The sequence below is a fragment of the Salarias fasciatus genome, chromosome 9 (assembly GCF_902148845.1).
Source record: "Salarias fasciatus chromosome 9, fSalaFa1.1, whole genome shotgun sequence".
NCBI lineage: Eukaryota > Metazoa > Chordata > Actinopteri > Blenniiformes > Blenniidae > Salarias > Salarias fasciatus.
Window position 1 is genome coordinate 21,024,564 of NC_043753.1, and position 12,195 is coordinate 21,036,758.

Here is a 12,195-nt window from a genome sequence, read left to right on the forward strand (position 1 = left end):
TTTTCCTCCATCCTCGCTGTTTGCAGGGAGGTGCCGTCGCGTCCGACACCGGTTCCTTCCAGCTGGAAGTCATTGCAGCTGCGCGAGTCCCTCGCTGATCTCGGTTTGTTGATACACTTGCTTGATTTGTCTCGGGGAAAAGTGGGAACAATTACACAGCTCTGCGCATCGCAGAACACAGACTGCCTCGTCTTCCCATGTCTGCCTGCTTGTTGTTGCTCCTGGATGAGGGAGCGTCGAGGGCCTGGCGCGTCGGAGGCACCGAAGCGTGACTTTCTTCTTAATAATGAAGAGGCAGAGCGTTGAGCTCCGCCTGCGTTATCGCCCGCCGCTGTCTTGTTCCGAGACGGATCGTTATCGCGTTGGCCTCGCCGCTCATGGATATGAGATGAGCAGGAAACCCTCCCGGCCCGGCCCGGGCCGCCTCCTCCTGAATGGGTAATGGAGAGGGAAGCCCGGAGCACAGAGGGCTTTCTGAGCTTCGGCCGGAGAAGAGAAAGGAAATGACCTCAGGTGCCGGCGAGATGCGATGAGACGTACGAACAAACGGCTCAGAATTCGTTCTTTTTAGCCGTCTGTGCTCGTTTTCTCCAGTTTCTGTCTTGAGCCTGAGCTGATCCCCGCCTGAAGCCAGATATGCCTTCGAACGCGGTTCACTTACAGACAGTGTGTTTGTCTGTGCGTGCGCGAGTGTGTGCGTGCGCGTGTGTGTGGTGAGACGCCGGCCTGGCGTCGGCGCCTCTCTCTTTGGTCTAACCAGCAGCTCCGAGGGCTTTGCCTGGCCTCGTTCGGGGTGTGTCTGCTCGGTGAAGACAGCACATCGCTCTGTCTCCCTCGTGCACACGGAGGCCACAACCACAGGAAGCAGTGTGTGTGTGAGAATTTTGTGTGTGCTGTTGAATAAATGCGACTTCATTCATAAACACCGTCGTTCATGCTCTTCTTTCAAGCCACGTGGAAGAATGGAAGAGTTTTCAGGGTTTTTTCCGAGCAGCAGAAAAACCAAAGTTTTGTCCGTCATTTTAACAAATCTGATGACTGAGCACGTCTGTGTTTCAGACGCTTCCAGATTGCTCACGTCTTCATTAAAATTCCACCGTAATGGTTCGTATGTAAAGGCGTGAAATGAATAAAGCCAAATGGAATTGAATTTAATGACATCTCCTGTGTTGAGCAATATAAAGCTTTAAAGCTTTTCCTCACTGAATCAGGTTTCTGAAAGCTTAGGGAAGACAAATCCTCGCTGACTGCTCAGGGTCACGCCCTGACAAGAAACAACGCAGGTTAGAGGTTAGGTGAGAAACGATTTTGCTTCACTGATGACTAAAAGGAAAAACACTCATTTAAAAAGTTTTGTCAGCGCTGCGTCGCTTCACTGTTTGTCCATTCATTCAGTTTGAGGTCGATCTATTCTCTGTGATAGTCTGACCCCTCCACTCATGGACAAGAGGGTTTTTTTTTTAAATTTTTCTGGCTGTTTCAGCATGATGCAGAATATGCTGACTGTATAAAATGCTCCGTTTTGTCAGTACATACAGGTGGTTTTGAATCCAGCCAGTGATTATAATTTCAGCTAAACAACACAGAGACAAATACACAGTGAAGTCTCAACCTGACATTAAGGAGTGGGAAAAGAAAAAAAGGTCGAATTTTAACTCATTGTGCTGTCATCACCCTCAGAAGCTCCAGTTCAGGGTCATTCTCTGCGTTTTAGTGCTCATGTTGGGTGTTTGTTTGCACGTCTCAGTGCTCGTTCCCGCTCCGGTTCGCCGTCCCCCTGCGGCGCCGCAGGCAGAGCGCAGTAGCTGGCGGGGGGCTTCCACCTCGAGCTGCGTGTGAAGTGGCTGCTAAGAGGCTGCGAACAGCGAGCGCTTTGTGCCTCCTCGCTTTGAGAAACCTCCCTGTGGCACCCCGGGACGGGAGGGCTGTGTGCCTCCACGTCTTCAGCCTGTGATGTCGTTACAATAAAAATCAATCAAACAGCATGTGGAAACACACATATTCAACCTATTGATCAGGCCTGTTCATGTGACTCTTCATTTCTAATGTGAAACTTAACAGCATTCAGTTTTAGGAAATTCAGCGTTTCATTCTGAGTTCTTTTTTTCTAAAGATGGTCATCTGGAAGGTTTTGAGTCATGGCAGCATGCCTGTTAGGGAAGTCACACTGACTCACACTGCAGCAACAATACTGGAAACTCTGTTCAGCAAGTTCTGAGTGGAAGTCTTAAAAATACCGTCGAAAGCAAAGGAAGTGCTTCCTCCTCCTCAGCGTCGACGTTCACCTCCAGCTGTAAACCGACTGATCGCTGTGTTTGTCAACCATTTACAAATCCGCGTGTTTTTATGACTGTGGAAAAAGCGGCGCTTCCAGAGGTGTCCGTCAGCGGCACATTTGGCCGTGATCCTGCTGCAGATTGAACCCGGCGACCACAGTGGTGTAGCAGGACGACAATGGCAGCAGAAACCAGCTGACACACACACACACACACACACACACACTCACACACACACACGCATCTCTGCTGAACTGTGCCACAGCTGCGAGCTTCACTGCGTCGCTGTTACTACAGTTACACAATATACTTATCTGATCACATGAGGCCGGCCGGCCGAGCCGCCGCCGCTTGTGTATAAAGCAGGATTGAGTTTGTGTTGGTGAGAATCCGCTTGGCACACATCTCTCTGTTTGGGGTTTATTTTTCATTCCAGTCCTCATTCCGACGGTGTACAGCTGCATGCTTCTGTGCTCTGACGCCTCTGCTCCTGCGCATTGGGACACACACACACACACACACTGCAGCGGTGACTTTGTGACCTCCCGTCGAGGAAGACTGGCTCCCCTCCAAACAGGAAATGAAGCCCGATAGTCCCGAGTCTGAGCGCTGCCGGTGCTTCCTGCTGATCCCTCTGCCCGGTGTGTGTTCTGCTCTCTCTCTCTCTCCCTCTCTCCTGGTGGTCTCTCGCCCTCCTGCCCGGCTGTGACATAGCAGGACTTTCTTTGTCCGCTCTCGGATGTTCACACGTATTTGCCATGCGTCCCTTGGCGGGTTACGGCGCCGTTCCTGTGTGGTCCGCCGCCTCTCGCTCTGTTTAAATGTCAGGAAAAAGTGGAGCTTTATTTATTATGGATGATTTAATTCTTTCTTTTTAAAACACTTCAAATAATTTATTCTTTCTTTGGAAAAAGTGTGACTGCATTATTTACATGAAAAGAAAAAAGTATCCCAACTTCAAAGAGTGAAAACTTGTGAAAATGACATTAACAAGCTCAAAGAGCATCACATTTCACTTTCAGAAGACTTCTTCTGTTTTTATTGTAGCGAAACATCAAAGACGATCATTTAAAATTCTATGAAAAGACTAAAAGCAGCAAATATTCACTTCTTTTATTGTTTGAACTGAACAAAGAAAACAATGAATGGACTGTTTGGATTCAGCTCATGAAGTGGAACATCACAGAATTCAGTTTTCTTTTAAAATTTTTGATCAATGAGCGTTCAGTTCAACATAATTAATTACAAACGTCATCATTCCATTTGTTGCCTTTTAGAAAAAAATTAAAAATGAATGAAAGAATCTGGTGTATTGGTTTTTTTTTTGGTATCATTTAGCGCCGTTCGCCGGGAGGCCTGGCATCACCGAGCTCCTCCAGACTCCGTCCCGGCCAGACTGGGGTTAAAGGGGAGCGAGTGCCGATGTGAGATGACCGGTGAGCGAGCTTTGTCCGGTGAATCATCAGCTCCTCTGCTCTGTGGTTGCTCCCTCCTCCGCCCCCCCCAGAGCTCCTTCACCATTACCAGCCACATTCTTCCCCTCCTAACAACCGTCTGCAGCTTCATCTAATCATCACGCCGCTCCCTCCTCGTGTCGAAGCAGCCCAGATAATTAATCCAGAGCTTCTTATAAACAAGACCGATTGGAGAAGACCGTCTTCCCCGGACAGAAAACACGCTCGGCGTCTGACAGCTGGGTTTGGCTGTTTGTTGTCTTTGTCTGCCTTCCACTCCGGAGCGGATCGGGACCGGGGCCGACGCTCTCAGCTTGTATGTAAACTTCAGGATGCTGTTTGGCCGCTTCCCAAAGCGAGCCGGGTGGAAGTCAGTCGGCCGAGGTGTTTTCCATATGTGCTGTGTTAGCAAACAGAGCGCCGACCTTGGCGTGCAGTCCTGACTCTGTTTAATAATGTGTTCGGTGTGAGTGTGTGTGTGAGAGGTAGTCTCGCTGTGGTTTCACACTTGTCCAATAATCACAGCCTCCGCCGGCTGCAGTGTGACACACATGGGCTTTCACATAAACAAGAGAGGTCTGCTTTTTGAGGGGCGTTGAGCAGGAAGCTGCTGAGCTGAGAACTGCTCCGGAGGGCCGTTGACCTCTCGTTTTGGCTCCGACATGCCGCGTGTCGCACCGACAGCCCGGAGGAGCGGCCTCGGGGCGACGGTTTGACTCCGCAGATGGCGGGGTTCAGATGTGTGATCGCGCTGAGAGACGGAGCGGACAGAGAGGCGCGTTGGACCGCTCGCCTCTTGCAGATGAAGCTGGACACGGTCGCAGCCGGAGGACGCAGCAGCAGCAGCAGCGCCGCAGGGCGTGAGCGGACATGTGACCTGAACTTCATGGGATGTGGTTCCCCGAAGGTTAAACCCCGCCCCCTCCCCCCGTCACAAGACCAGGCTGAAGACGGACGTGTTTCAGTTGCAGAGGCACAGACGCTGCAGACCAGAGCAGTCGGGCCAACAGCTGACTTCTCGCCGTTCACCTAAAAGTGCGTCTTTCACACGGCACCTTGAGAGTAACAAAAAAACATCGCTCCAAATTCTGGAGTAGCATGAGTGGAAAGTAACGAAAATATGTAAACAACCGAATAAGCAGAGTAGCTGGAGAATGGTTTTATAAACCTAAGCTAATGTTTATTTGCAGAGGCACTATGGCTAAGAGCTAATGCTAATGCTACCTCCTGCAGTATACAGGAGCTTAGTGAAATAGTAACAGTTACACCTAAAGTATAATAAACCCACTAAAACTTCAGAAACTGACATTTTTTTATTTTAAAATCTCTAATGCAAGAATTTCTATGTCATACAAAAACAGGTTGCATATTCACAAACGCAAAAGTGACTACACATTTTAAATATTTGTGTTTTGCCTTTCTATTAGCTTCTAACAGTCGGTGTAACCCACTCCGGTATCTACTATTACACATCACAGAAGCCGAATGTGTGAATGGCGTGACACAATTCAAACTCTTGACCAGCCTGTATTTCCACATTTTATCGCAGCCTCCTCTGTCTGGAGGGTATTTTAGGAAATGTTGGAAACGGCTGTGGCGGAAGCCGACCCGGCGGGCTGAGAGGAGGTGGGCGGAGCAGCGAAAAGCACGCTCCGGCACTCTCTCCGCACTCGGTCATTAGGTAACTTGCTGGAACACACTCTGAAAGCATCACAGATTGTTCAAAGCCGCTAAGAGGCGAGAAGGAGCAATCCGCGTTCAGAAAACACCCCAAAAAAACAAGCAGACTAAACTCAAAGCCATGTCCTCGCTGATCTGTCTTCACCTGTTAGCTGCTGTGATCAAGCTTCAATCCCCAGTAAGCCTGAGGTCGAGGTTCAAATGTGTTCAACAGAGTACTTGTAATCCCACAAAACTGGAATGTCCGATTCCTGGACTGCTGTGGAGATGAATCCGTCTCAGCTGAGCTCTTTTCCCACCAGTTATTTCGTAATCGTGGCCGTGAAAATAGTCTGTGTGCGATCTCACAGGGACGAGCCGCAAATAAGTTGTCTGTTTAATGAAATACTCTTCAGCATATAAAGAATGTTACGATCATTTCCTCTCCCTGAACTCTGTCATTAAATATTGGCTGCTGTTTGGTCTGCCGAGCCACACATGAGCAGAAACACTCTGGTATGCAGGGTGTGTTCGTCCCGTTCCCAGCGTGGTGTGTGCGCTACGTCTGCACCGACGGGACTCATACAGTCGTGTGTGTGTCTGTGTGTGTGTGCGCGCGCACTGCTGGTGTTTTATGGAGGATATCGTCCCGTTGGCCGGTCTGCCAAAGCGCTGAAGAGGCTGTTTTCTTTTCTCCTCCGTACGAAGCGCTGAAGTGAAACCAGCTGCCTCAGTTTCATATCAAACTCCACAGATGAGGCTGGTTTTTTTTTTTTAAATCTTTTTTTCTTTTTTTTCCTTCCCTGTTTTGTCTGTCGCTACTTACCTCACTCTCCAAAACACGGCGTGTTTGTCTATCTGGAGGTGGGTTGTCATGTTGCGTTTGCGCAAGCCTCCCACATTCCGCCCGGGGCTGTTTGATTGGCCGTGACACCGGGCCGAGAGCTTTATGCCCCTTCGCCGATGCCGGGTGGACGCATTCTGTCAGTGTGTGACCCGTTTCTCCAAGTGGTCCGAGCTTGACCCCCCCCCCCCAACGTCTGAGCAGCGTGCCGCGATGGCCTGGATAAGACAATGCCATTTCTCAGAAAGTAGGCTCTAAGAAAGTGGGGGTGGGCTCCGATACGAGGGGCTTTCTGCGTCGCTATTCTTTCTGACCACTCAGGGAATTATTATTGTGTTTTCATGTCCGCTTTTAGTGCGTCTCTCAGATTCAGTCAACCTTAGAATTGAGTCATTGTCCTTGTGTGAGCCGGTGTCTCCCGAGGTCTGGACGACGGAGACGAACACGAAGCAGGGACTAAAACCACAGCAGTCCGAGATCTCGACGTCCTGAAGAAAGTCTATAAATAACGCCTGAAATCATTCAGACACGAAGCGTTTTATGAGTGAATAAAGGATTCCTCCTGAAAGATTATCCAGAACCATCTATTGCTTCACACAGAGGGGGATAAATCTTAACCTCAGTGGTTATTTGTTTTACAGAACTGAACAATGACCAAAAAACAACAACCAAGAATGAATGGTTGTTTCTGAGTTATGATATTGCAGCATTTTTATTACACTGATATTACTGTATAAGAGACACTGTACGTGCTGTTTGGTGAATCTGTGTGACACTGAGGTTCATGTAGTCATTTGAATATCTGTGTTCATGGACTGTTTAGATTTAAATGCAGATATGAAAAAGCTGGAAGAGACATGAAAACATTCTGAAACTATCCAGGGTAAAAGTTTTTCATATATTTCTTACTGGAAATGAGTGAACTCTGTGTGGAAGGTGAGACCAGATGTGAACTCCACAGCATTTGGTTTTTATAACATCCAGTTTTTCAAGTTTTTAATCCAGGCAGCTTCCTAAAAATAGCAGAAATCAAATAAACAATGGAAGAAACCCCTTTGCTGTCCGTATTTGCTGTAGCAGTTACCTCTCGTGTTTCTGACCATCCGTGTTTCACTGAGACATGATGTCAGTTAGATTCCCGGCCGTTGAAGTTCAGACGCTGAAAATAGAGGAACTTTTAGTCCCAATTGGGGCCGCAGATTCTTCATGTCTAATTTTCCCCCAAAACGGCGGTGATTTGGCATAAGAATAAATAAATAAGGCATAAATATTGTGCCACTTGTTGCCACTAACAACACAAACAGGAGCCTCTCAGTGTGGCCGCCACGGTGCTGACTCACTGCTCGCTGAAGTCCGGTCGGTTTCTTCTCTCTGAAGAGAAAATGTGGCCGGCGATCAAGGTGTTGGCAGCACTTCCAGCCTTTCACAGAGTTGGTCACACTTTGTCGAAGGTGATTGACTCTGTTTTGAATGTGGGAGGATTTTGGAGAAGAGTCGGGGATGAAAATAAAAAAGGCTGCCGAGAAAGAAGTGGGGAATAAAGGGCGGCGATGAGTTCAATGAAAATAAAGCGGCGCAGATTAAAAGGAAGGCTGGCAGAAGTGGGGGCACTTTAAATCCTGAAAGCCCGTAGCTGATGGATAAGCTAAACGCCAGAGCCAAAAACGGCTGTGTTGTGAGGAAAGAGCATATGGGTGACAGAGGCTGAGAGGCTGTCTGAATCCTCCACCTTCCACTCTGTCGAGAAGCGTTCAGACTCCGGCGTCTCTCCGGCCGGCAGATGGACCGCCGGGATCAAGTAAACACCTCTCAGAGCCAGCCGGGGAGTCAGTGACAGTGTTTGCACTCTCCGCCCGGGGAAGAGACAGGCTATTAAGTAGCCGTCGCTCAGATTGAAGCCCCCCTGCTGGGACTGAGGCAGAACGGGCTTTTCTACTTAGACCTTTTGCATTTTTTTTTTTTTTTTTTTAAACCCAGCTCCCTTTAACGTTCTCCGGACAGCAGTGGGGGGATTAGCCCTGCGATCCCGACGGGGCGCGCGACTCTCGCTGTGTGGAAGTTTTGGCAAAAGAAGGCGGCGTCAGAACCGAGAACCGCCCTCACCCCGTCAGTGTGCGCGGCTGCAGCAGGGGCTGTTTTCTTGACACACAGGAAGAGATGAACTTGGACTCACTTCCTCCCTGCCAGCTGCTATGATTACCGTTCACCCTGTTTTCTCTGATAAGGTCAGGCCAGCCGCTCTCTCTCGTTCAGGAAAACTTTTTCTCTGCGGCGTAAGAAGAAACTTTTTCTGTGTCTCGTCTCAGTGCTCACTTCCCCACAGCGTCTTATTATAGAGATCCACAATTTAAAAGAGGGAAATAAAACATCTTTTTTTTGTACTTCCACTTACTTGTCAAAGTCTTTCATTGGAAAAAAAAACAAAAAAAAAAAAACCCACACATGTGAACAGAGACATCCTGAATGCTGCAGGTCCCCTCAGCCACAGCCGTTAGAATTTCTCTACATTTAGATTAGAAAACTACATGAAACAGTCAGTATAATTTCTTATAATCAGTTGTATTTATTACACAGGCTGCTTCATCTTGCAGTAGAATAGGTTTGTACATGGTTCGTTCTTACATAAGTTTGTACATAAGTTCTTTCTTTCAGTGGCCCTTTGCCATTCTGGCTTTCAGATTTTTCTTATGTTTGTGTTAAGACTTTGTCTTTTTTTATTGTGTAAAATATTTCATTATGGGACATAAAAAGTTCAGATTCTGTGTTCAGTGCTGTTGAATCTTTGGCTTGTTTTAAAGCTAACTTGTGGCTAAACAGGACTATGCCGGCAAGTCGATGTTCAGAAATGTAAATAAAGACTTTTTTGCATTTTGGAAATTTACTGCTTTTTCCAGTAAAAGGCTATGTGTGGCTCAGATTGTGTTCAGGCACCAGAAAGACAACTGGACAAGTTGTACGAATATCGTTATCTTTAGTTAGCTGCAGAGCTTTATTGTCATCAACAGTTCCAAAACCGATGTAAAAACGCTTTTGGCTTTCCGATGAGGAGCCATAACCCCCAGGCTGGCCGGACGGAAACACGCCATCCCCCCCGGCGCCCCGTAACCACGTCCCGCGCTTATGATCTCGCTCCTATTGACGGTGAATGGAGGTCAGTAAGCCGGGCGATAATGAGGTGAAATGAGATTAAAACCATTCCCTCCTCCTGCTTCTCGCTGCTCCTTTTGTCTGTCCGGCTCCATCCAGCCAATCACGGAGCCCCGCAAATGAAAGCCAAAAGGACTGATTAGTTTTTGGCCCAGTTGTTTCCAGATGATCACGACACTTGACAGCTCGCAGTTTGGGGAATTATATCCAAGAGGTCTGCGGAGTCCGGCCGTTGGCACAAACGCGGATTGGTTCTGGTTAACGCTGGCCGTTCGCAGTGCCGTATTTTTTATTTTAAGAGCCTCTCGTGCTCTGGAAGCCGAGCTCAGGTTAGAAAAGACGACTGTGGTCGTCTCCCTGCCATCTCTCGTAATTCAAACAGACAGTACGGGGCACTGGAACAGAACGGATGTTTCCCCTTTGTAAGGGAAGTCTCTCTGGGAGCAATTATGTATGAGCAACTTTGCCTGTTATGAAATATTGATTTCCCTCTTTTTTTTTTTTTCCCCCTCCCTTTAATTTCGAACAATCCGCTTTCCTGTCGCCTTCTGTGTCCAGCGGCAGTCGAGTCCCCATCGACGCTCCAGCTCTCAGGCTCGTATCACGTCAGAGTTCAGTTTTCGATTGGACGCCGTTCGGAGATGACCCAGTGTTCCTCGCTTCCCACAACTCCTGGGACGAGTGACACTTGAAGGCTGAGTCGGCCATTCAGTCAAACAGTACAGGATTGAGAGTCCGGCTCCAGATCTCCGCGGCATGAAAGGAATCTCTTGTTGGCGCTGAGCGCTGCCTCCTTCCCCTCTGCGAGAGACCGCCGCAGACATTGCGGCCTTTCATCTCCCAGAGGAAGGGCAGCTGCTCCTGGGCTCGCTGGGAGGGTTCCCTGCTCGGCTGTCCTGTCATTTGTCCTGATTAAAGCTGGAAAGGGTCACATTTTATGGAGGCAGAGAACCTCGAGTCCTCGTGCTCACAGTCTGTTGGACATTAGAGATCATTCGTACCAATGCCGAAAAAAGATATTTCAATAATAATGATCTCTTAAGTCACGATAAATCTGTAATAGAGTTCCAAAGATCATTGCATCTCAAACTTTTTCCACGTTTATAAATCTTCACAGCTTCGTAGCTCTCATGCAGAGGACTGGATAGTGTTTCAAACGGTGGTGTAAACTCAGTAAGAAAACTGTCTGGAGCTTCAGAAGCATGAATAATTAATTTGTCACCAGCAGAAACTAATGAGAGGCGCCGAAAACAGGAATTTGTCAAAATATGATTCAAGTTAATTTTGTTGTAAAATATTAATGCCTTTCCTTTGTAACTTGCACCTTCCCTGTCCCGGTGATATATTATACAAAGTCTTGTGTTTTCTTATAAAATTGCTGCATCTTAACAGCATTAATTGAAGAGAAGCACGTTCACACATCGTGTGTTTGGTTCTTCATCCTCGGTTTTATTTGCATGCTCCGGGTTCCTCTGAAACCATTAAGTCCCCAGTGACAGAAATCACAACCTCCTGATTTAATTAAACGATCTCAAGCTGCTGTATGACAGCTCCATCCAGTCCCAGAGTCTCACCGCCCCCCCTCCTGTCACCCCAAACAGACGGTGGACATCCATAAAGAGAAGGTGGCCCGGCGAGAGATCGGGATCCTGACCACCAACAAGAACACGGCGAGGACTCACAAGATCATCGCGCCGGCGAACATGGAGCGGCCGGTCAGGTACATCAGGAAGCCCATCGACTACACCGTGCTGGACGACGTCGGCCACGGAGTGAAGGTGAGCCGGATCCGGGCTTTTCAGTGTTGTTTTCCCTCTTCCTTGTTCTAGATCTGATCCCCCTCCTCCTCTTCCTCCTCCTCTTCCTCCTCCTCCTCCTGCTTCTCTTTGCTCTCTTGCCAGCCTCGCTTTCCCGCTCGCCCTCCATCTCTCCTCCTTTCATCTTCAGAAAGCCCCCCCTCTGACCCGATGCGTTTCGGTGTGTGTTGGCGGTGCTGATGAACTGAGAAGTGATTACGTCATGCAGCTTTCAGAAAACGGCTCTATTCTTAGACCGCGGCGCGGAGAAAACGCGGTCGCGAGACGTTTTTTTCCCCATCCGACGCCGTCCAAGATGAGATCTGTAGATTATGTTACCATCAGAGCGATCTGTGAGGTAGGATAGAAGCTTTCTGATGTGATAAACAAGCAGGAAGCGGCTGCCCGGCTGCCATTAAGGCCTGCTTTTAGGGGTCACCGAGTCGCCCCGGCAGCGGCGGCGCGTCCCGACGGCCACGGGCGCTTTCTGTGATTTCTGTCCCCGATCTGGGGCCCATCAGTCAGCCGATCAATCGCGGCTGTCACCCGGATTGGATTAGAGGCCCGCCATTACCGCGCCGCAGCGTTGCAGGCATTGATAGGACAGGAAGAACGCCGTTGTGCCAGTTTCTGTTCACTCTGCGGGGAATTGCATTGATCCGCTGCGCCATGTTTAATGGGATGTGTGATTCTCACCACAGGGAACGAGTCTTAACCAATTACTATTGTTATGATTTAGATTTAGTTTTCACTGTTCCCGGTGAAAGCAGGACATCAATACTCCTGGGATTTCGTGATTATTTTCTGTTAATGGGCCGGAGAATGTTGGCTTAGCTTAAATATTCAACTCTCTGATTGCAAAATTGCAGCCCACAGATTGAAATCCATCTGCTCTCAATCTTTATTTTAGCTCAATTGAAGAGCCATAGTTAATTTTCTAATACTTTCTATTAGTACAATAATGCCACTGTATTTATATCACATGCTATTTGATAACAAATGTTCAGTGTTATGATTTT

General features: G+C 48.2%; 1 protein-coding gene across 17 annotated transcripts in view; it reads left to right on the top strand.

Annotated features, from left to right (window-relative positions):
• Positions 1-12,195, top strand: part of abi1a (abl-interactor 1a) — a 35,019-nt gene that overhangs the window by 9,842 nt on the left and 12,982 nt on the right. For all 17 annotated transcript variants that reach the window (XM_030099317.1, XM_030099318.1, XM_030099321.1 and 14 more), the window contains exon 3: positions 10,982-11,158. In XM_030099317.1, the coding sequence (XP_029955177.1) occupies positions 10,982-11,158 (177 nt within the window). The remainder of the gene's footprint in view (positions 1-10,981; positions 11,159-12,195) is intronic.